The 25,327-nt window shown below is 38.2% G+C and overlaps 1 protein-coding gene across 1 annotated transcript; it reads left to right on the plus strand.

Annotated features, from left to right (window-relative positions):
* The first annotated feature begins 606 nt into the window (after positions 1 to 606).
* Positions 607 to 24,794, plus strand: LOC101743997 (patj homolog). Its single transcript, XM_004930114.5, has 17 exons — positions 607 to 842; positions 919 to 1,016; positions 4,928 to 5,084; positions 5,193 to 5,359; positions 5,619 to 5,748; positions 5,943 to 6,055; positions 6,733 to 6,869; positions 7,573 to 7,715; positions 7,813 to 7,890; positions 8,411 to 8,612; positions 9,448 to 9,600; positions 10,523 to 10,665; positions 11,617 to 11,802; positions 12,415 to 12,563; positions 14,022 to 14,157; positions 15,059 to 15,225; positions 16,129 to 24,794. The coding sequence occupies exons 2-17, from the start codon at positions 927 to 929 to the stop codon at positions 16,285 to 16,287; spliced, it is 2,310 nt and encodes a 769-aa protein (XP_004930171.1). The 5' UTR covers positions 607 to 842; positions 919 to 926; the 3' UTR covers positions 16,288 to 24,794.
* The last annotated feature ends 533 nt before the right edge of the window (positions 24,795 to 25,327 follow it).

Raw genomic sequence — 25,327 nt, forward strand, 5'->3', positions numbered from 1 at the left:
GGTTCTATACTCTTCGTATATACGAGTGTTACTGTGTTACTTAAAATATTTGCTATGTGTATGTACATTACTACAATCCTCATGTTGTATTTGTTATTTTAGTAATGTGTTATTTGTTCTACACACACTCATCACTTTTTATTATTATTCTCATTATCCTCTCGCAGGTCTGGTGGAAGAGATTTCTTAAAGAAATAGGCAGTGCCTTTGTACATCATTTACATGTTTTAATGTGTAATAGCGCTGGTTTATTAACTGTTTAATATCTGTGAAAGTGCACAAATATGGGAAAATGAAACAAAGCTGCTGGACGTAACTTCTCAGATTCCTCCTCCAAAAAGTCACTGAAAAAATCTCAGTAAATGACCACCATTTTATTGCGATTATATTTCATCCCATATCATCTTATTTCATTTAATTTCATCCCAGTTGATTAATGTCTTAAATTAATCATCTTCATTTCTTTTCATTTCATTTCACTCCATTTTATCATTTTTCATAAAAATAAGATTAAAAATTAAAATAAGATATGACTTAAAGATCTTGGTTACCAGGTCATAAAATCCATTAAAACAAAAGCATAGATTATACACTTAATACCTATTTGAGAGTTAAGTGTATAATCTATGTTTGAGAGTGAATAGCTAGTCTGGACTAAAAATTAGTTTAATGTTTTTTGGGAGGCACTTGGATTACCTGGTTATTAATTTAATTTTGTTTTAAGCAATATTAAACTAAACGTTAAACCAACTTTTAGTTGCACGACGTATAAAGCGAAATAAGTTTATCTTGATTTACCTCTAAACTTTTCAAAGGTTCGATTTTGTTTTCTGGAAATATATGTGAGTATTTAACTAATGTTTTGGAATTTAGGATGCATTGCAATATGGATATTTAACATACGGACGTTATCTATAGCTTTCAAGATGCATTTGGGCGTGAACGTCTCAAATGCATTACAGCAATTGGAAAGTGTGAAAGCTGCTGTGGACCAGAGCAATGATCCCAAGCTTAAAGTGAGTAATTCACAATTTAATCATGATATCAATTATGTTAAACCCCAATTCAAATAAGGAGGTTTTTGTTTTAAACTGAGATTTTCCATATAAATACTAAAAACTTAATAGATGTTAGACTGAACATTCCCTCTTTTTAAAAGGTCTTGAAACTTAATATATTTTTAATCTCTTCAAAGCTATTCATCACACAAGGCGTAAAAGTATATGCTTTCTATGCCAAATTGAGTCGTAGCATTTAATATAGTACACTAAGTAGTTTTGCAATAAAGTATTTTTTATTAACTTACTGCTTTGGAAAAATAACCAAAATCATACAATGCTAATCACAAGGGCGGATCCAGCTTTGGTGCCAGGAGGGGGTCACATAGTCATGGTCAAGTCAAGAACTTATAATTTAATTTTGATAACAATAGATACAAGTAAACAGTAGGTATTTTGTTAATGTATGTATTAATGTAATGTATGTAATGTATTCAGAAAACGATTTTTATATTCTCACCCAGGTTTAAGAGAAATCTGTGTTTTTCTACAGCTAATATTAAGTTGTTAATTGTTTTCTTCGAAATCAATAATCGCTCTCATCATTATTTACAGTATTAAATAAGTTAATTATGGTTAATGTTGCTAGAAATAAGCCCTTACGTACATTTTATTATTATTATATCCTCATAATAATAATAAAATGAAATGAAAATCCGGAAGCCGGCACCGATATTGTTGTTGTTGTTTTTAAATTCGCCAATAAGCAGGCAAAGAGCGTAGCCTATACAGCCTAGACTGTCGTAGTTATATTTTTTATGTCAATAAAAAGCCGGTGTATCTCTTTTTATTGCTTTTTGGGAGTTTTCACGTCATCTCGATGAATAGCACATTGAGTGAGCGTGAATTTCCGCAGTCCTTTTATCTTGAAAAAAAAAAACAGTCCCTGCTATGTTAGCCACAGTTTTATTCCAATGCCTCAAATTTAATACACAAACAACACCCAATTTATATATTAGGATACATTACAATATATAAATATTGAATTGAACAAAAATAAACAAAAAAGTCTGTGAATTATAACCTTTTTTTTTTTTTTTTTTGGTCAGGAAGAAATCGCCGGACTTCCGCCCTTTTCTGGGGATACTGGGCGGGGTATGTCAGAGTCGAACTGACTAAAACCTCCTGTCGCTCAACAACCAACGTCCAAACCTCGCATGAGACAGAACTCATGACAAGGCAAAGGGGGGAAAGTGAAGCGTTTAGTGCGGAGCACATCTCTCCCATCACCCTCCCCCTCGGGACGCCGGACTGGCGGTCGTCGGCGCCACGACCACCAGCCCTCTCGGTCGGCAGACTGTCCGAAGCCCGCCTAGATGGCGCCGGTTAGAGTGGGTTACCCTACGGAATACCCCGCTGGGCCAGAACCAGCGTGGGTCGAGGATAGCCGGCCTTCCATCACCCGGATGCTCTTGCGTAAAACGCGTGCAGAGCAGCTTGCACGTCGTCTTCTTAGGCCCCCCTCGCCGGTCCCCAGACCGACATGTGAGGGGGACCCGAAACACTTAGAGGGCCAGGGCTTGGGCGAGATCCGCCTCCCTGGCCCCCGCTCGACGGCGGCGGGATTGTGCGTCTCTCACGCGCCCCGCCGCCTCCTTCTGCGAGATGGTGCACTCGCAGAAGTCGAGCATCGCCTTCCAAGACTCGTCGTCGCCGAGCATCGATGCCACAACACTCGGCAACGACAAGTCGGTTCCTATTTTTGCGACGAGGACACGGCGCCACCCCTCCCATGCGGGGCAGGCGACGAGCGTATGCTCTGCCGTGTCCAAGTCGCAACCACAATGGTGGCACTCTGCCGTCGGCTCGGCTGTGATCCGGTGCAGGAACTCATCGAAACAACCATGCCCAGTGAGCACCTGCGTAAGCCGGAAAGTGAGGCGTCCTCTGTCACGATTCACCCAATCCACAAGGACCGGGCGAATCGCCTCGACGGTCCTACGACCAGCCGAAGGATCAGCCAGCCGTCTGGACCATGACTCCAGCACGGACCGCCGAGATTGGGCCCTCCGTGCTCTGACCACACTGGGGCTGGGACGCGCCACGCCCCGGGCACGAAGTTCAGCCCGCCACCTATAGTCAGCGGCGAGCGCCTCCGCTTCCAGAACCCAAGGCGGCGTCCCAGCCAGTACACACGCCGCCTCAAAGGAGATGGTGCGATAACCACGGATGACCCTGACCGCGATGGTGCGTTGCGGCCGTTGCAGCAGCTTCGCCACCCCCACGGCCAGGGACTGGCCTCACACGGGCGCCCCGTATAGGGCCATTGATCGCACCACCCCCGTATAGAGACGGCGCGTCACCTGGTCAGGCCCCCCGACGTTGGGCAGAAGCCGGCTTAGCGCGCCGGCCACCCCCAACAAACGAGGGACCAGGTTCTGAAAGTGAGCACGGAAGGGAATTATAACCTTAGCTAAAAAAATTTTATTTGTTTTTTTTTCAAGTCACAGACAACTCTTTCGTTTGGCAGCATATAGGTTTACTATAAGGCTGTATGGGCTAAGCCCTTTGCCTATTGGCGGATTTAAAAACTATGTCACTAAGTTTTGGGATGTTATCAAATAAGTAATTTATTTTTTTGTAAAACAATGCCAGGTTGAACGAAATGTTGATACATAAACTAAACAACGTGAAAAAATAAGGCATAGTTTTTCAAGTACAAATAGTTTTGACGTAAAGTTGGCCCACTTTTGGGTATTGTCCTTTTCGATGCGTTCGTTCCCAAACATTTGCCATCATACAAAGTTATTATATTATATTAAATTAATTAAGGAGCAATATAAGGAGCAACAATATATTGTGTTCTAAAATCATTACGTTCAATATGTGGTCCACCTAGGTCCTGGAACTAGCTTAGGGGGGGGTCATGACCCCCATGACCACCCCCCTGGATCCGCCCTTGGCTAATCATTGTTGTGCTTGTGACCATTGTTGAAATGATTTATTTAATATAAACAAAGACCCAAGGTTGATTAACATAAAGCATTAATTTGTTTCAGAGTGATTTTTTTTTACATTCGCAAAGATTCGATATGAAAAAGCAGCTAAACTAGGATTATTTTTAAAAATTATATTTACGAAAAATTATAGATTATACTTATAGATTATAGTTCAGATTACTGATTGTAGATAATCTAACAGACTTTAAAGCTCTTAACTTGCCTGTATTTTACATATACTTGATTCCTGCAAAATTTCTCTTTTAATTGAATTCTCTGAAAATTCTCTTTTTATTTGATAGGAAAATTTCTCAGATTTTCTAACAAGAATTTTGGCTTGAGTAATTTTTTATTAAAATTTTTGAAGTTATTCTTTTAGTTCTTTGAATTTTTGGTTTCTAAATCTTTTATTTGCTAATGATTAGTGCAAGAAAAAATATATTAAGTATTGTATTTTTATTTGGTAAGATGCATCAAAACTGCCTCCTTCAGGGCTACATAGTATGATCATTGAAGAACCTTAGACCATTAAAATTTATAAAAAACATACTTAAACATTTACATTTGTAGTCCTATTGTGATATTAATGAACCTGTGTTTTTTGGAAAAAAAGGCTTAATTTTAATTACAGATTTTAAATAAAAAATATTAACTACCCTTCATACCTATGTACAGCTTGTGGTTGGGTAATTATTTATTTGACCACAAATAACATCTCGCAATATAATGAAGTTAAGCTCACCAAAGTTATGGAAGCTTTGTATGAAAATTATTAAAAGCACGTAGTTGCCTTTTTCCTTAACTGTTCAGTTCCCTATTATGTAGCCTCATGTCTAATATTCTTTGATATATTTAATTATTCTTTTGGTATTATAAAAGTTTAAAAATAATAGACACAAATATGTAATATATTTTCATTGCAAATTTTAGGCTGCAACCAGTGATGATTTGAACATGCTAATAAGTTTATTAGAGAGTCCCATATTACGAAGTATTACTACACTTCATGACTCTGTGGGCATGCTTGCAACTCAGGTTGCACATCACCCATCAATTTTACCTGGAGATTTTGATATTACTCCTGCTGGTAAGTTTTTAACCAAAAAAATATCCTGATTAAAATATTGCCCATTTTTTGTATATGGAACTTATTATACCTAACCAATTTTCCTACATAACTATATTTGCTCTAAAGGTGACTTGGCATTACAAACAAGAAATTTGTATGGAAATCAAGAGGGTGAAGAGGAGCAAAGGGTGCCACAGGTCTCACCTCCACATAGTATGGAGTTTGGATCTGATAATGAACATATTCTTGGACTTGATAGTGGCTCTGTTGACTCTAACATGTCTCCTAAACAAGTATGTAAAGATTAAATTGTTATTTATGCTATGTTTTACAAAAGTCACATGTTTTTCTAATTCTACAAATATTCTTAAAATGTGAATATGGTTTTCCAAGTTTTTATGATTTTCCAAGTTTTTACGAACTTACCACGGGACCAGTTAACGTGGCGTGATTGTTAGTAAATATTTATTATTATTACTTTTTCTAAAATGTACTAAACAGAGCATGAGAGCATTATGATTCACAATAAATTCATTTCAATTTGTTTTTCAGAGTCGTGGCTTATTAGATTTGTCTCGTAATGATGATTCTTTAGCATCTACCAATCACAACGTAGTAGCAGGGGACTGGGCACAAGTTGAAATTATAAATCTTGTAAATGATGGAACTGGCCTTGGATTTGGTGAGCATTAGTTATGTTCAAAACTTATTCGACCGAGAGATTAATGAGTGCCTTGAAATGTATTTTTGTTGTTAATAACATTCAAGTTAATTTTTTAATAATAATTACTACCATGCATCAAATTCAATTTTGTTATACTTAATGAAATTGAGGAGATTTTTTATGCCGCTCACAATTCATTTAATTTTACACAGGTATTATAGGTGCTAGAACAAGTGGTGTCATTGTAAAGACGATACTAGCAGGTGGTGTAGCTGATCGCGATGGCCGACTAAAATCTGGAGATCACATTCTACAGATTGGAGATGTAAATACTCAAAACAAAAGAACATTAGTACATTTAAAAAAAATAACTAAGGAAAAAATATTTGCCTAAGTTGTTTAAACTATATATGTAGTATAAATTACTTTTACAGTTTAATTTTGGGTTTATTATTTCCAACGTATGGACTTATGTACAATTTTCATGGTCATTTTGGAATAAACCGTAAAAGTCGTTCTAATAATCTCTATGACTCTTGAAAATGAAAGAAAACAAAGCAATGGTTTAGTTTGAAGAGGTTTGGTGTTACAAACAGTTGAAAGTATCTACTTATGTTGTATTTTACTATCTTTTGCACACACCATTCGCTTTACTAAAAGTTTAATATTGGTTGGGCGATTGGTGAGCCGGCACGGGTAGGTAACCACTCCGCCTATTTCTGCCGCGAAGCAGTAATTCGTTCAGATTTGAAGGATGTCACATGACACAACCATTGTATGATACAAGTAAGACTTGGACCATAATAATATGTCTCGAGGTGTGGGCTTTTTTTTTATATTGCTTAGATGGGTGGACGATCTCACAGTCCACCTGGTATTAAGTAGTTACTGGAGCACATATACATCTACAACGTAAATGGCATTCACGTAATAATGTCTACGGGTTCCAGTATCCACTTAATATCAACAATCCATTAAAATGCATTCGAATTATCCGCTCAGGTAAGCCTTATGGAGATGGGTTCCGAGCAAGTAGCTGGTGTGCTACGTGCGTCCGGTAGTCGTGTGAGGCTCGTCGTGGCGCGAGCAGTGGATCCGGCGGCCTTGCATGCGTCACCCGCTCCCGTCGTGCCTGCCAGGTACTTCGTTATACCACACTTGTACCACATTGTACGTTTTAATTCTGATATTGTGTGCATCGGAAAAATAAAACAAGAAGCAATAAACCTGAAGTCTTTCACTCTATGCCTGTCTCTTTTTTTTATAAAAAAGCTGTGTCAAAGACAAACAGTGGTCAGCGCCACCTGTGTATACCAGCCATACCGGGGCCTTAGTGAATTCATGTCTACTTTAACTCACCGAGCCGTATAGACAGTTTTGGAAGACGTGTTTCATACTCGATACATTTTCTAATGTATTACTGTTATAGTGTAAATTTTAGCTCTATGACATGTCTTTCTTCGAACCAGGCTGGAGAAGAGTACTCGTTGGCAGCGGTTTGACTGTGCCCCTGGCATTGAACGATGATACCCACTCACATAAAATCAAACCCGCAAATTTTAATTTGAGTAATGACTGGTGGTAGGAACTCTTGTGAGTCCGCGCGGGTAGTGAAGCGGTAATGCGTTTCGGTTTGAAGGGTGGGGCAGCCGTTGTAACTATACTTGAGACCTTAGAACTTATATCTCAAGGTGGGTGGCGCATTTACGTCGTAGATATCTATGGGCTCCAGTAACCACTTAACACCAGGTGGGCTGTGAGCTCGTTCACTAATCTAAGCAATAAAAAATAAAAAAGGGGGGCCGTGTGCCTACAAGGGTAATAATAATAAAATAATTTCAGGCTTTTGTCAGACCCCGAATCGCTGGATCGCTATCTCATGGAAGCTGGTTTTGAGCAAGTGTTCCATACGCAGCCTGTGCCTGTCAGCTCCACTTCGACGAGATTTGTATTTGACAATCCCATAACACCCCCTCCAGATTCAGGTAAATTGCACACGTACAATAAGTTCGAACATAATCGATTACATAGAATATCGAATATAATAGATGTTTATTGAAGAACTAAATAATACTCCCACAGATGCTGAATCACCAGAAGTTGATAGATTCACAGTTCAACTGAAGAAAGACGAGAACGGCTTAGGGATTACTATTGCAGGTAATGGCGATTCTTTTACTTTTTTTTTCCATGAAATATTATGAGGTGTTCCAGGAAACGGTGGGATCCGACTGAGACTTCAGGAGAACAAAATAAACACTATTAACAAAATAAAAACGGTTAATAAAAATTTGCTTACGATGTTACCGCCAATAAGTTAGATTTTTGAACTTGGTACATCGATGGGAAGTCACGGTTTACTCGTTAAGCTCCTAGCGCCCATAGATATAACAACATGAACGCTAATATTCGGTGGCAAAGCTATGAACTCGGATTAGACTAATAATGGCATATTACAGAGTAATCAAAATTATTAAAAATTAAACTAGTACATAACCATTATGATATATGTTTAATATATAACTAATAGGATTGTACGAATGCTGTTTTTGATGGTATTAAATAATTATAAAATATTACCCATGAACTTCGGAACAACAAACTTGATGCAACCTTTAAATGCCTATATTTAATTCATCACATCATCACATCACAATTGTATTGGTTGTTCATGGACCAGGTTATGTTTGCGAAAAGGAGGAGCTGTCAGGTATATTTGTGAAGTCGGTGACTCCGGGGAGCGCTGCAGCGTTGAGCGGAATGGTGAGGGTCAATGACCGCATCGTTGCCGTCGATGGCGTCTCCCTCGCAGGGAAATCCAACCAGCGCGCTGTGGACGCCCTGAAACAGAGTCGCAACGTTGTCACGCTAGAACTAGAAAGGTTATTGTTAACATAAAACATTAAAACATATTATATCATTCATAATCCTTGAACAGCAAAATTTTACGTGTTTTAGTAAATATTTTATCTCCTACTTTGGCCGAAAGTTCGGTTTTCAGTTCGGTTCGCTGTACAAGGAAGAAAGTCTAACTTTTTCTCCCTGGGTACTGACAAGTGCGCATGCGCGTTAGTGTCTACGTCTGCTTTCACTTAGCTAAAATTTTCCGTCATTGTTGTGCTCGGGTAGTTTGCAATATTGTGTTCAGTGTAAAAGTGAGATAACAAAAGGCAATAAAATTTAATAGTGAAATATTAAACGAAGATGAATTCAGACTCTGATGTTCTTATTCAATTAGTAGTAGTATATTTAAAAATTATAAAACAGTGAAATTGTTTTTTTTGTGAGCGGGGGGGCACCGCCCACCCAATCCCCGGCCAGTGCTTCGCCCCTGGACCCCGGCTCGGTACTCCACGGGTGCTAAATTTTTTACAATGTCGAACTTTCGGCTTAGTAGGAGAAAAAAATAGTATGTGCACCGCGGGAAAAAGTAGGACATCTCATCCCGCGTGTTTGACATTTTTGACAATTTTACACGCGGGAGGAAATGTCCAACTTTTCTCCCTTGGTGCACAATGTACTATACTTTTGAAACTAAATTCTCTCTGATAGAAGTAAATTATTTTAATGTCGTTTTACTCATAGATTTTTTTTAGAATTTTTTTTTTTCGTACTTCATATTAATTTCATAATATTCGCATGTACATTATATATCAAGAAAACGGGAAGCTACAGAAGAGTAGTGCCAATGTTAAGCGATTAATAATAAAATTTTAGATACCTGCGTGGTCCGAAATATGAGCAACTGCAGCAAGCGATAGCGGCGGGCGAGGCGGCCGCCCCCCCTCCCCCGCCCAACCCGTTCCTGCACATGCACCGTCCCGACGCACCTTCTCCTGAAATAGAAATACAGCTCTCCAACCTCCAAATGTAAGTATATGTTTTTTTATTTATTTATTAGCTGTACCAGTCCCCTTCGCTGGCCATTTAAAATTAACCTTATCATTTCTCACCCCCACAAAGATTCTCATCATTAACGTCCCCGCAACTGGTGTAGGGAGGCCAACACTCATATAAATATTAGCCTATCCATTAAGTACATGTATTTTCTAATGGATATCAGGTTTGAAGTCAATCGGATGCATGGTTCAGTAGTTATAACTGAACATCCGTAAAAATCACTGTAGATTTATAAATTAGTATAGATTAGTCAAACAATACACATCACAAGCTAAAAAGGTACATAAAAAACACAAGTAAAAAAAAACTTAATTTGGCTTGCAACATATATGTATTTTAAAACACGCTTAAATAGCAAACGGAAACTAAAAAGGCAAATAACATTTTTTTATTCTGATTATCCCGGTCGGGATATTAGGCCAAATTAATAAAAATATTGCATTTTCATCAGTTCTTGGTATGCATATAAATTCAAATTCATCGGCGTTTTGAAGTTGGCAAAAATTAGCTTGAAAGATACCGTTGCATAGACCGCAGGCCGTACAATGAATATACTGAATATCAGTGGATCACACGTGAAGCCAAAATATAAATATACACACAAATAAAATGGTGAGAAATCGTAAAATCAGGGGTAAAATCTGTTGCTTCGTAAATCGCGACATCATCGCACCCGTTTTTACAGAAAAGTAATCGTGGGTTCCGATTGGACAGTATCTATACTAATGCAATTAATATTTGAATGTTATGTCTCAAACTTACTATAAACTCCAGTATGGCGCTAATAATGGAGTGCATCGTATCTAATATTAACTTTACGGTTAATTCTGTATGCAAATTATTAGTATATCAATTGAAATTAAACATTGAAATTGACATACGACTCTTACAGAACGGATAACGGCACAGATGACGCTGTGCCTCTAACTCGCAGCAGTCCTCCGGCGACTGCACTGCGTCCGGCACCAGCGTTCGAGATGCCACGGACTCCTGAACAAAAAGAAGCGATAAGAAGGAAATGGCAGGCTATATTAGGTAAACTAGCTGACCCGGCAGACTTCGTAGTGCCTCAATCTATAAATAAAAGACCTAAACTTTTGTATAAAATAAACTTAAAACAAACAAAAGGAATTCGTCCGACGGGGGACACATCAAAGGGAAAACAAAATTGTTATTTTTATTTAATTCCGAGAATTTTCATATTTATCTACCTTTTAAACCTTCTCTGGACTTCCACAAATAATTCAAGACCAAAATTAGCTAAATCGGTCCAGCCGTTCTCGAGTTTTAGCGAGACTAACGAACAGCAGTTCATTTTTATATATATAGATTTTTAATACAAACCATCGTCTCTACTAGCGCTATCCTAAATAGTCTTTATAAACTTTAATCAATTTGTGGAAAACATTCTCGTTTTTTTTGTAAGTCATAGTACTAAGAAAACACTGGAGGATGAGCGTGTTTCAAAATGTCACCACTGGGAAACATGGCGCACGTGATGTATGAGGTTCCAGATATTAAGATTAAACACCACTTTGCTTAAAGTTGAGTGTAGACAACAATTTAAGTTAGTATAAATACATATTTGGATGTTTTCTCTTGACCACATCAAGAGTGGTACATAATGTACTTGCTTTTGCCCGCGACTTCGTCCGCGTGGAATAGTTACTTTGGCATAACGCTAAATTTTACCCGCGACTTCATTTACGTAGAAAGTGTAAATATTTTAGAATAATAGAATGTTAAGGAGTATTTTAAGTACCAAAATCATGCATTTTAAGCGATTTCAAAAGAGGAGGCTATCAATTCGACCACCATTTTTTATTTGTGTATGTTCACCGATTTCTCGAGAATGCTTGAACCGATTCTGATAATTCTCACTGAAACAATATTTCAAAATTTTTATTTTCAAATTTTCAAATCGGAACAAACAAACAAACTCTCCAGCTTTATAATGTTAGTAATGTATATGTTTGACGGTTGCAGGCGAGGACGTGGAGATAGTGGTGGGCGTGGTGGTGCGCGGTGGGGGTGGTCTGGGCATTTCGCTAGAAGGCACCGTGGACGTGGAGGGGGGGCGCGAGGTGAGGCCGCATCACTACGTGCGCTCCGTGCTGCCCGAGGGGCCCGTGGGCCGCGCCGCCGTGCATCGCCCCGGCGACGAGCTGCTCGGTACTCGCACTATACTGTCTCATACGTCTGTTCCTCAACTGTCTGTCCAGTTTATGGCGCAATAAAAGGGGTTGGGAATAACGATATGCAGGTCTGAGATGCTTAAACATTCGAAGCAACCATCATCAGCACAAACAATTATCTTGCTCGAAGACTCCGCGCCGGTGGGTACCACCACCCTGCCTATTTCTGCCGTGAAACAGTAATGCGTTTTGGTTTGGAGGGTGGGTCAGCCGTTGTAACTATACTTGAGACCTTAGAACTTATATATTGAGGTGGGTGGCGCATTTACGTCGTAAATGTCTATGGGCTCCAGTACTTAACTTAACACCAGGTGGGCTGTGAGCTCGTCCATCCATATAGCAATAAAATAAAATAAAAAAGATTCCACATTCCAAATGTTATCAGAGTATTCAGTGTCGAATTACTAGTTCCTACGACCATTTTTCCGATTTATTAAACATTTTGCGAATCGCCCCAAGCAGCCCCTTAACACGCGACGTAAGTTAGAAATGTTGAAAACGTGATTCGTGCCCGGCTCCTCCAAAAATAATGAAAATGAGAAAATTGCCGTTGTTTACATGCGCTTATTATTAAATAAACAAATTACAGAAGTGAACGGTCATCGGCTCCTGGGCATGAACCACTTAGAAGTGGTGTCAATTCTGAAGGAATTATCGAGTGAAGTCTGCATGGTGTGTGCGAGACCTCGACCTGCGCCCCCTCTCGACCTAGCGCCGCCTGCCACAACATTAGTGAAGGTTAAATTTGTTTTATAACTATTATATACTTACCAGAAGAAAAAAAAACATTTGTATTAGATGAATCCAAAACTATTTTATTTTATTAGTGAATAAACAAACTCAAATTACACTTGGTGTCAAATGCTGGCACATAGCTACCCCCTCTGTCAAACTAGGTCAGAGTCTCAATTGATTTAATTGATTTGTATAACGATTGTTCTACGTTCCAAACTGGAAGGTATGATAGCTTCGTGCCACAACAAGATAGAATTGTTGAACCTGTCCGTACGGGCTCACATATGTTACAATGGCGATTATTTGATTAGTACAGTATTACACTCGGATTAATTATTCGTATGATCATTCCTAAAATAGAATGTTAATGCTTAGAGAAAAAAATTAGGACACCGCTCAACTGATTTGATTTGATTTCATTTATTTTGACCTGGATTTTAGGAATTAACAGAGCCTACAGCTAATACTTCCGAAGTCGACATTTTAGCAAGCAAAATTAGGTAGAAGTTTCAATTGCGCTAGAATATTGGTTAACCTATTTTTTTAACTAAAAAATTCGATTGCGTCAATAGTAATAGGCATTGATAAAGTAATATAATTATTATAATTAATATAATAAATAGGCTTGATTAATTAATATGATGTTATCTCTATTACGCGGAGGCTGTACACGTTATCGCAGACACCTACATAAATTAAGGAGTCAGTCTGTCTGTCAATCAGAAAGAAATGTAGTTGTTCTAAGATCCAGATTGACAATTGTATGTTTAAGTAACCGCGTTTGTTGTTCATTGACATAAGGTACCTTTTATTTAAAATGGCATTCATTCTTCAATGCGTTCATTGTTGTTGTGTATTTGCATAAGACAAAAACAAAAGTTTTAAAAAAACAAAATGAACAGGTCTGATGTCTTTTTTCAGTGACCAAAATCGGTATCCATGATGTTTGGGGTTGTTAGTAAAGTGCCCATTAACTCTTACAAGGTGCCGAGAACGGTAAAATATGTTTGTTTGCATGAATGATTCATATTTAATTTGTGTAATCGAGATTCTAGTAAGAAGTTCCCTATAAAGTAATAAGTAAAAGGCATTTCCGACATTATGATATCGAAACAATACTTGTGTCTTGTTAAAATAAAAATCCTTATCCTAATCTATGTATTGTAAGAACAGATGTAATTTCCATAGATATAAAGCTGAAATTTACAAAATGCACGTTCTTCAGAATCGGCGGTAGGCTGTTAATTTCTCGTTGCATTCATTGTAGATTTGTATCTTTGACGTAGCCTTGGTAACGTATCTGTATCTTTTTTGATAGAGTAGTTATTTGATTCTGTGTTTAAAAGATAAAATATATTTCTTCTTCAAAAATCTCTGTTACACCGTAAGGCGCACCTAATCTCGACTATTCAGTGGCATTTATTTTAATGTAGAAATTAATCATTTTTATTAATACTTTAGGCGAAATCGGACGGTAGCCTGGCGGGTGCGGGTGCTGAGGAAGGCGGGTCGCTGTCCGCCGCTGGGAAAGTTCGTTCCCGGAGTCTCGAACCACTAACCGGACTTGCTATGTGGTCTTCTGAACCCCAGATAATAGGTACCAAACATTTTTTGTCTTAACAAATGTAAATTAAGACCAGTTTAAAGTGTTATATAGTTTTATCAATGTCCCTGTGGCAAAAGTTTCCAATGAACTTTTTATTAAAAGTTTAATTAACAATTATAACGAATTAAAACTATCCCAGTTTAAGGTTTATAGTTTTTAATGATTTCGATGTAAGGTATAGCTCGATGGTGCTATATCGACTCTAGGGCTGCCTCCTTTCTCGAAGCTTCGTGGTCGGCCCGCCCGCATGCATGCCCCTCCAAGACCCACGAGGAGAACAAATAGGGATGTGCGCGTTTTACAATTAATTAAAAAAAAACCATTCATTAAAAGTTCATTGGAAACTTAGCCGAAACTGAAGTATTAGATTGATGAGACTGAAGAATAATTTTTCGCTTTTTGCCGGTCGTACGTCATCACTACATTGGCCGTTTAATTTCACTCTTATTATTTTCATTAAATTATTTTCAACCTTTCAAATATTCTATAGTTTTCACGATGACCCAGGTTTTATTCGTTGATATTTGAGTATCGTGGTAACTACTAACAAATTTTCTACAGAAAAAAATTGGCAGTCTGAAATAACGCAATTCCGCAAAATTATAATTTGCGTAATTACTGATGGTAGGACCTGTTGTGAGTCCGCGCGAGTGGGTACCACCACTTTGCCTATTTTGGCTGTGAAGCAGTAATAAGTTTCGGTTTGAAGGGTGGGGCAGCCGTTCTAACTATACTTGAGACCTTAGAACTTATATCTCAAGGTGGGTGGCGCATTTACGTTGTGGATGTCTATGGGCTCCAGTGACCACTTAACATCACTGAGGTTTTTCATCCTCTGTTGATCTGAACGAGTTTACATCAAATTGCACAGGAATTTCATTGTGATTAACAGAGCTAGTGAAAGGCGAGCGTGGTCTGGGGTTCTCGATCCTGGACTACCAGGACCCGCTGCGGCCCGCGCACACGCTCGTCGTCATCCGCTCGCTGGTGCCGGGCGGCGTGGCGCAGCAGGACGGCCGCCTCATACCCGGGGACAGGCTGCTCTTCGTTAACGATCAGGTTTTTTATTTATTTATTTTTATTGCCCTTGTAGGCGGACGAGCATGCTGCCCACCTAATGATGAGTGGTTACCGTCGCTCATGGACTTCAGCAATGCCAGAGGCAGAGCCAAACCGCTGCCTACCTTTGTCGCAGTCTATCAACATTATCCAAGTCCAATGCGCTGGTAGGACCAGATACGCTCCACTCTTAATACTTCAGTCCACGTTGCTATCGACAAAGCCGAGGACAGGCAGGAATGGCGCATGATAATACAGAAGAAAGTTGTTAGAGGAGGCTACGACCCTCAGCACTGAGGATTATCGACGCAAGGAGGATCATCATTATACAACACTGAATTTATCAGCTGCGGTCGTTCAGATTAACTAAGAATAAGATCTAGAAAGCTTTTATTTATTCAAATACGAATGTAGTATAATTACAATTTGCAAGTTCTTGATTTGTGAATTTAATTAACTTGATGAACGATATTTGATATTAAAATGAAACTTATCATTGACTCGGTCAGTCGTCGTGGCCTAAAGGATAAAGACGTCCGGTACATTCGTATTGAGCCATGCACCGGTGTTCGAATCTCAGGCGGGTATCAATTTTTCTAATGTAACACGTACTCAACAAATGTCACGATTGATTTCTACGGTGAAGGAATAACATCAAGCAGGAAGCAGTATGCGTTTCGGTTTGAAGGGTGGGACAGCCGTTGTAATTATACTTGAGAACTTGGAACTGATATCTCAAGATGGGTGTTGCATTTACATCGTAGATGTCTATGGGCTCCAGTAACCACTTAACACCAGGTGGGCTGTCAGCTAGTCCATTCATCTAAGGAATAAATAAATAAAAGTCTACAACTTTAGGTAATATAATTAATCCAATAAATTAAAATAAGTTATTGTCCGCAGAATCTTGAAAATGCGAGTCTAGAGCAAGCGGTGGCGGCGCTGAAGGGCGCGCCCCGAGGAGTGGTCCGCATCGGGGTGGCCAAGCCTCTACCGCTGGCCGACGCGCCGCCGCCGCTGCCCACCACGCCGCCCCCCAACACCTTGAGGTCCTCCTCTTAAACAACTCACTTCAACGAACAAACCACATATCACCGGCAGTACTGCGATTACACAGCCCACTGGGTTTCTCGCCGGATCTTCTCGCGTTTCCGATCCGATGTTAGATTCTGCGAAGCACTGCTTTTGCTAAGGCCAGTGCTAGCAACACCTCCGGTTTAAGCCCCGAGAGCTCACCTACACGCTAGGGTAACGCTGGTATAGCCTCTCAAGGCTATCAGCGTAGGCAAGGAAAAAATTGCGATGAGTTTCACATAATTATGTAACTACATTTTTCTCTAAACCCGAAATGATAACTACTAGCCTTACTAAAAACTATGTTACGATAAATCTTATGAACCACCCTTTATCAGCTATAAAATATTTACTATGAACTAGATAAATTTTAGTTTAAGGGACAAATGTGTTAATAAATTGCGAGGTCTCTTTAATTGACACTATGCAAACTTACAGATTAAATGCCTATTTCTGTCGTGAAACAGTAATACGTTGCTACTGTAAAACTGCGACATAGAACTCAAGTCTAAAGGTGCGTGGCGGTGTTTACATTGATGATGTTCTAGGGGCTTTTTAACCATTTAACACCATATGGGCCGTGAGCTTGTCTACCCATCTAAGCAATAGAAAATGTGTATTGTTTTTCAATCAAATAATGGTAACCAAACCGCAAGTTTTATTGATCAATAAAACTAGTAATAGCAAGGCATGATTGTCTTTCTGATTCCCATTAATGTAACAAAATTTTAACCCTGCAAGGCTCAATCTTTTTTGTGCTTGAAAAAAATTTAGTTTGTATTTAATCATCAGAAGATAGGGTTTTCTCTATCTTATAAAAAATAGAAATAAAACCATATTTTACGAAAAAATCAACTTCAGTTCCACATATGGTACACTGAGCCTTAACTATACTTTTTGGTATACTAAACTAGTACAATTGAATTGTTTTGGAAGTTTCCTATGAACTTTTTTCCAATTGTCAATTATTCAAAATGAAATGACTATTACCTATACTTATATTTAACTTTTTTATGTATTGCAAAATCATACTTATTCTTTCTTTCTTTCTGGTCGTTCCCTCAATGCTGAGGATCGTGACTGTATGTCAATCTTCTCCACTCGGTCCGGTTCTGCGCCATATGTACCGCTCCTTGTATCTGGCCTCCAGTCACCTCCTTGAGTTGGTCCACCCATCTAGCTGGCGCTCTTCCTCTAGCGCGCTTCCCCTCCATTTGTCCGAGAATTATGAGTTTCTCCAGGCTGTGCAATGAGGATCGCATTATGTGCCCAAAGAAACTCCGGATCCTTTCCTGGCACATACATAGTCAGCACGCGCTTGGTGACCTTCAGCTCTTCGAGGATGGAGACATTAGTTCTCATAACTGTCCAACTAATATAAAATTGTTTATTGATGAAAAGATCTAAAACAAATATTACATTTATTGAGGCAAAGTTCTACGCGACATTTGTCGCAAGGTATGAATGTTTTCCCCTTGCAACCAGGATATTTGCAACGTTGCCTTTTTGATCCCAAACAGGAAAATGCACAAACCCAACGCGCCTCACATCACGAGGAGGTAGGATTGATGTATTTATTTAGCTTCTGTCTTTAATTTTCAACTTCATGAGATAAACTTGGTCTACCTTTCTTTTTGTTTATTGATAGCCCACATATGCATAAACTTTTCTCTGCTTCGAAATTTGAAGTCCTTCTGTTTCATTGGGGTTGGTGTATGTTGCTGCTCTCCGACTCTTCTGTACAATAACCAGCAATTGATAAGGGTTACCTCAAGAAGATGATAAAATAGGTTCAAGTACCATTTTCTAGTTCTAACTTTTTATTTATATTTCCGTAGGAACGAATCTGGGAGGTCCACACTAGGAGTGGGTGATATAAATCGTATATAGATTCAATATCTATATATCGCAGCAATATCGTTGAATCCGATATCGCCCCGCACGAAATCTATATATCGATATCAGCCGATACACGATATTGCTCGATGTGATGCGCATCGCCATATCGCGATATCGGACCGATTCGTGAATCGAAATCGATATTTCGATATCAGCCGATACGCGATATTGCTCGATGTGATGCGCATCGGCATATCGTACCGATTCGTTAATATCAGCAATATTCGTTTGGTTCGTATCGAATCGGCCAGAGTGAGTGAGCGCGCGATATGGATATCATGTAATGAATGAAACAGAAATAGGCATTATCCATACAATTGTAAACCTTATATTTAAGTCCATATGTCTGTAGATTATTCTTAGCGTATCAGCAGGATACAATTAAGGAAAGAAGTTTCAACTTTCGACCCTAACTTGAATGCAGTATAGCCTATTTGCATCGTTGAATTTAATTTCACGCGCTTTGACCTTGAACTAGAATTTTTGGACAAGTGTTTATAAATACTTAAAAGTTTTTTGTGTTTGATTTTTAAAGTACACATTTTTCTATTTTTAGTTGAATCCAAATAATTGAGTTTATTTCTTGTGTTTGTATTAAACTTTTGAAATCTACACTCTTTTGGTATATTTTGTAATTTTAAATTAAGACACAAAATACTAAAAGCTGAAAATAATGTAGCCAGTCCTAAGCCTGGTAAAAGCATGAAGGAAAGTTTTTTTGATATTTTTATTTTCATGTTCTTTTTATTACTTTAAGATCATATTATATATTGATATCCGAAAACCAACCGTATAACGTTGACTTAAATCTATATCTACTACGATATTATATCAGCGTATCGTTTCAAATCTCAAATATCATGAATCGAGAAAATCTACTAGCATCCATCAATATATAGATTCAGAAAATATATAGATTCAATATCCGATATTGATCCTCGATATATAGATACGATTCGATACGCGGCAAAACCGATATTACCCACTCCTAGTCCACACCACTCATATTCAGGTTTTGTTTTGATTGTTTGGGAGAAATCCACTTGTATATGTTCTTTCTGTTTCTTGCAGTATCTTCTCGCCGTTTCTATGGGCTCTTGGTCCACATATGACGATGGTCGGAAAACGACGGGTTTGTTGTCGTACCACGTGACGGTGATAATGTCCGTATCATTAAAATTTGCTACCCATTGCTCGGAATAGCCTCTCTGAACCTTATCCTTTTTCAGGTCGCTTACAGAAGGTAATTGGAGGCCTTTTCTTAAACGACCTTTATTGACCATTCCCAGAGACTGTATTCCCTTTTTGGCCAAATAAGCAATCAACTCTTGTGACGTATAATAATTGTCAAAAAATAATTTGTGATTTTGATTCATTGGATTGGACCTAGCTAAGCGTACTACGATATTTGAGATTGTTCTCCATTCCAGGGTAAATTTCAAAATCGTAAGCTAAGTCACGAACATAGCAAAGAACTAGCAACTTATAGCCCTATTTCTGTGACTTATTAGGCAGATACTGTCCAAGCAGATTAGATGCTTTTGTCGCCCACATTTGCTCGTCGACGGATAGCGCTTCTCTGTTAGGCACGCTTTGGAATTTTCTTCTCGATGTTTCCAATATTGGCCTAATTTTATGCAAACGATCATACCCTGGACTCCCTGATGGCGGTTGCATGGAGTTATCGTTGAAATGTAAAAATTGACATATCTTTTTGAAATGATTCAGCGACATTGTCTGTATAATCAAAGGAACACCTAAATCAGCTGCCCAATACATTCGAATATTTGGCAGTGGCGCCAAACTCATAATCACACAGACAGACACCTATAAACTTTTTCAATTCATTAGTTGTTATTGTAAATGGCTTTGAAGAATTTTTTTGGAAACTAATTTTGTGCATTACTTCTTTATTATGCTGAAATAACGTATCACCAAAAAACCATAAAAAATATTGAAGGGGAGTTTCAAAGTCTGTATCGGTGTCGGTGACTATAGATTTGTGTTTCCAGTAAATGAAACAGGAGGTTATATTATTGAAATTAATCGAAAATATGTTTTCTTCTAAATAAATCTTTTTTCTTTGAGTGACAGTTACAGCGCTAGAGATTCTAGATCCATGACCGATTGTGTTACTCATAGTCGATGATCGTCTCGGTACCTGAGATTGTGTAATGGTACCTGTAGTTGTCTCTGAAGTCATTCCTGATGTACTAGGCTGAGGGTTTGATATTTCTGACTGACGATTTTCAATATTCGTAACAACTTCGTTGACGGAAGACGAACACAGATATATCTGCGGAGAGAAGGAAGTTTCCACGTTGCTGAGTGGTTCTGATAAAAAGTTTTGGATGGACTGAACCTTTTCGATGTCATCATCATTTTCAGCATCAGAAAAATCTTGACCATATTCACTCCCAGAAAGAATATCCAAGAAACCTTCAAGATCTTCATCACGCAATCTTCTTCGCGACATTATTTGCAATAAAATTAAAGATTTCTTAAGGAAAGTTATTGTAAAGGGTCTTTCAACAAAGGCGAGTTGATCTTGAAATTAAATAAAACAAGCTGTATGTGAGATATTAAAGATTTATTTTATTTTATTTGAAAGGCCCATTTATGCCATTATTTATGAAATATGACAACGTTTAAATGTCCACCGCTGCTTCGAACGGTGGCACGGATCCGAGAGGTCCAATTTTTAATTACTCTACTGCATAGATCCAGCTGAATCTGAGCGATGGCTTGCGTTATGTTGACTTTCAGGCCATCGGTTGATTGCGCATTATTGGCATAGACCTGGGACTTGAGAAAACCCTACAAGAAAAAGTCAAATCGCATTATAAATAATAATAATAATAATATAGCCTTTTATTCAGATCTTTTAGTACAATGAATTTTTAAACTTAAAAATACTAGCATTAAAATCTTAAACTTAATAGATATGAATAAATGTAAACTAATATTTGTTGCTAGGTTATCTTTCCTAGATCTGTTTACCAGTCGGCAGAGGCCTCCTCCAACCTTTTCCATTCATTGTCTTTAGACGTTGGAGGGTTGTGGTCGCTTTCCCCCTCGAGGACCAGTCGGCTTGGGGGAGTTCGTTCCTTTTTTGTTTCTTTATTAACAGTTTCTTTGGTTGGTTTTGGTTTCCGTTTGCTGTTCTTTAGTTGCTATTGGTTTTTATTAGTATTAGGTATATTCGAAAGGGAGCTGGATCTATATCGCATTAAATCAAAAGCATTTGACCTGTTTGTCTTTATTGTGTTTACGGTTTGTTGCTTTTTTGGTTGATTATTATCTGAAGAAGGTGAAGCGGATATTTCCCTTTTCCTTTTTTCTTGGCTGTAGTTGTTCTCTTTAACAATCAATTTATCATATTTTAGGTATGCTATATTGCCTTTTTGTCTCTCTTCAATTAACTTGGCTTGTAGCTCTTTTCTTTTTTTTAACACATCCTTCGAGTAGTCCTCCGCAATGTATATAGATTTTAGGTTCTTTTTACTTTTGATAATTTCGGTCTTTTTCCAGTTGCTTATAAACGAACACAGTACCGGTCTCGGTTTGTTGTTCTCTCTCTTTCTTTTTCCTAAGCGATAAATTTTGTTGATATCGTATTCTTCCATTTTAATATTCAAATCTTGGTTGAAGGTTTCTTTGAGCTTTTGTAATAGTTCATAAGAGGATTTTTCGTTTTCTTCTAAGCCGAATGCTATAATATTATTGTTTTTCTCAGCCCTCTTGAAATAATCTATTTCTTATTCCAGTTTTTCTACTTTAGTTTTCAAGTTCTTATTTTCTTCTATAATAGGGATTAGTTTTTCATCCATCTTTTCCATAATACTATTTGTTATAGAGTCCTTCAATTCAGCATTTTGACTTTGCATCTCCATTTTAATTTTTTCAAATAATATTTGAAATTGACCTTCCATCTTATATTAAATTATCTACGTGTAACGAAACGCAATAGTAGAATATGGTAGAAATATTTTTCTCAATTAGCAACACTGTTTAATATGTCAGATTTATTGACGTACACGACAAGTGTCATTGAGTGAACGATTTGTTGTTTTCGTGTTTTCTAACCTCTAAACCAATAGTTGATATTGTAGTTGTAGATCTGCGATGGATTTCAGTAACCGCACTTCACTGTATGTTTTTAGTCACTTCCGAGAGGTCCCAGCACTGTATCAACGTATACTAGCAACCAGAAATTACGTTTGGTATTTTATTTCACTTAATTTCACTTGGAGTTAATCACTACGGTGTTGACAGTTCGGATGCCGGAAACGGAAAAAATCGCATGATCTTGGTGTCCAATTCACGTTACCTCTACGAGAGATAATCCTGCCCTCGAACCGTTCATGCAGAATGTCCATTGTGTCACTCGCTGTGTGGCACGTAGCGCCGTCTTGTTGGAACCACATGTTGTCCATGTCCATATCGTTCAGTTCAGGCCAAAATAAATTGTTAATCATTGATCTGTAGCGCTCGCCGTTGACAGTAATGCCCTCGCCATCATCGTTTTCGAAGAAGTACGGACCAATGACGCCGCCGACCCTAAATCGGCACCAAACAATGACTTTGTGGATGCATTACCACCTGGTGAACCTCAATTAGGTTGTGGTCCTCCCATATACGGCACTTTTGCTTATTAACAAAACCATTCATCCAAAAGTGCGCATCGTCGGTAAAGATGTGTTGGCGCCGTTGCGATGAGATGTTGGGTGCAAGACTTATTCAAATAACAGTGGACTGTATTTATAGCTGGTTTATTAAATCGGATCAAAGCTAGTACAATTTTACGGGACCGACAATGATTGTGTGTTTTTTCGTTGATGCACGTCGTTTTATTTTGTAAGTCCACGCCTCTCCCCCGCTTCCGCCGCGATGAGGAAAATAGGGTTGCTATGTTTCGAACAGATGATTTTTCAACCAAATTCGGGGTCCTCTTCCAAACGTTCTGTAGCCGAGTCAGCGAACAAACGGCGTTGGATCTTGTATGGGTGTAGGCTCAAGTTCTGACGCAAAATTCGCCAAGTTGAAGTCTGCGAAAGGCTGAGTTCTTGCGCACGGCGAGAAATCGACTGCCTCGGAGTCTCCTGCACACTCTCACGGACAGCAGCGATGTTCTCGGCCGATTTGCGTTCCTTTGACGTAAATGTGTTGGTTGTTTACCGAACCAGTCTTCTCGAATTTGAACACCAAACGTTGGAAAGTCGACTTTGAAGGGCCACCGCGTCTGCCGTAAAATGACGTAATGCGCGCAACGTTTGCACTAACGAACACTCATTTTGATAATGAAATTTTATCATCTGGACGTGCTGCTCAATCGTGTAACTTGCCATGCTGATTTGGCATCAGTAACTGAAGAAATAACAACGCATTTGACAGAAGCCGCCAAAACAACATGGCCTCCACAAACTGTCAACATCGACCCGCCCTATTTGAAAGCCCCTTTATAAGTGAAAACAGACACTAAAGCTCAACGTACCGTATGTGGTACATGCATAAAAATATGATTTACTAATACGTTTACTATTGTAATATCAAACAACTTACCTCTGCAAAATATACACTTCCTTACAGACTCGTACATCACACAGTGTGTTTTTTTTTTTCGAGTCAAAACTGTTCAATTACTATTTTGTAAATATTTTTGAATTCAAACAAACGACTAACGTTCCACTTTCATTCAAATTTCACACTTCGTATAAGTAAAGTTTCGTTTTACAACATAACTAAATGTCTGTAGCTTGTTTTATAGCTATAGGAACAATTAAAGACAGCATTCCACATATGGAACTGGGTGCCTTGTAGGGTTAATCCAAGTGATTACATTTTATCCTTTATGACAATCAGATAAAACAAAATAAAAATATTTTTACTCCTTGTGATATTCTATACTTAATTAATGTAAAATCATTCCACGATTGTAAATAAAGTTAAGAGCATTGGAACATATATTGGTAAACACTAAAGTATTAACCTTAATATTATGCATCTATAGGTACTAATCTAATGTTATGAGTACGCGAATATGGTAAGTAAAATATAAAAGCGATACATTAATATCATAGTGTGAATATATCGATAACAGAATGCGGATTAATATTAATATCGTTTATTAAATAAATAAAAATAAACGGCCTTATTAATAAATGCGGTTAATAAATCCTAGCTTACCTACTACATATCGACGCTTGAAAGGCAAACGTGAGTAAGCGACAATAACTGCTTTGTACATAATTGATAGGCAATAACCATATTCGATGCGCAAAAAATATATATTTCTAGGTCTATTAAAATCATTTCAATCCTACAGCTAGATTCGTTAAAATAGATTTTTTTCAGGTATATCAACTTTAAATTAGTCTACTGTAAAGTTCACGCATTGTCGCTTAGTCACGTTTACCTTTCAAGCGTCGATATGAGTCTTTTCTGAACGATTTTAGAACGGGCCGTTACTGTAAATGACAAACTGAAATAACAACCTGTTTATTGATGAGGATAAGGTTATTAATTAGATGTAAATTATAATTAGTGAGAATTTATTGTTTATTAAGTTTCCGAAATAAAGTTTATTTAAAAATGTATTATACATTCTTATTTTTTGTACATTATATGGTAGGTTAAATGCAAAAAGATCACTAAAACGTATAAAATTTTTAGCCAAATTTTTTCGAAGAGCTTGATATTATATCGCTAATTTGAATTTTATATGAATAATTACTGAGCAGACTCCTGTTTTTCTATTTAATTCGAGAGTAATCTAGAATCAACGTAGAGTTACACAAAGATTGGTTGCGGCCACGATAAGAGGGTTCTCGTATCGTGCCGCTTTCTCGAAATGGAGCACTGATGCACTATAGGTCCAGGTCGTTGTGGAGGTCGATGTTTCTGACGTACCACGGGGCTCCGACGGCTATCCTGCAAAAAAACGGGATTGAATGATTTGGAGAGGTTTTAAGCTTGTGCGGGCCGCGTGAGCGAACACTAAACTTGCATAGGTCATGACGGCGTATGCAAGTTTTGTATAGTGTCACCTTCTTTCTAAGGGACAGCTTACTTCGCTTGCAAATCATCGCATAGGCGTCCTAATATGAACGCGGCACGGTCGCGTACCGTC

The sequence above is a fragment of the Bombyx mori genome, chromosome 5 (genome assembly GCF_030269925.1).
Source record: "Bombyx mori chromosome 5, ASM3026992v2".
Taxonomy (NCBI): Eukaryota; Metazoa; Arthropoda; class Insecta; order Lepidoptera; family Bombycidae; genus Bombyx; species Bombyx mori.

What these genes read in the sequence shown, in the direction of transcription:
- LOC101743997 (XM_004930114.5), top strand. Translation starts at nt 927, where the DNA reads ATGCATTTGGGCGTGAACGTCTCAAATGCATTACAGCAATTGGAAAGT. An exon ending in AACACCCCCTCCAGATTCAG is followed by an intron (nt 7,716 to 7,812) that starts GTAAATTGCACA and finishes ATACTCCCACAG; the next exon opens with ATGCTGAATCACCAGAAGTT. An exon ending in CTTAGGGATTACTATTGCAG is followed by an intron (nt 7,891 to 8,410) that starts GTAATGGCGATT and finishes TTCATGGACCAG; the next exon opens with GTTATGTTTGCGAAAAGGAG.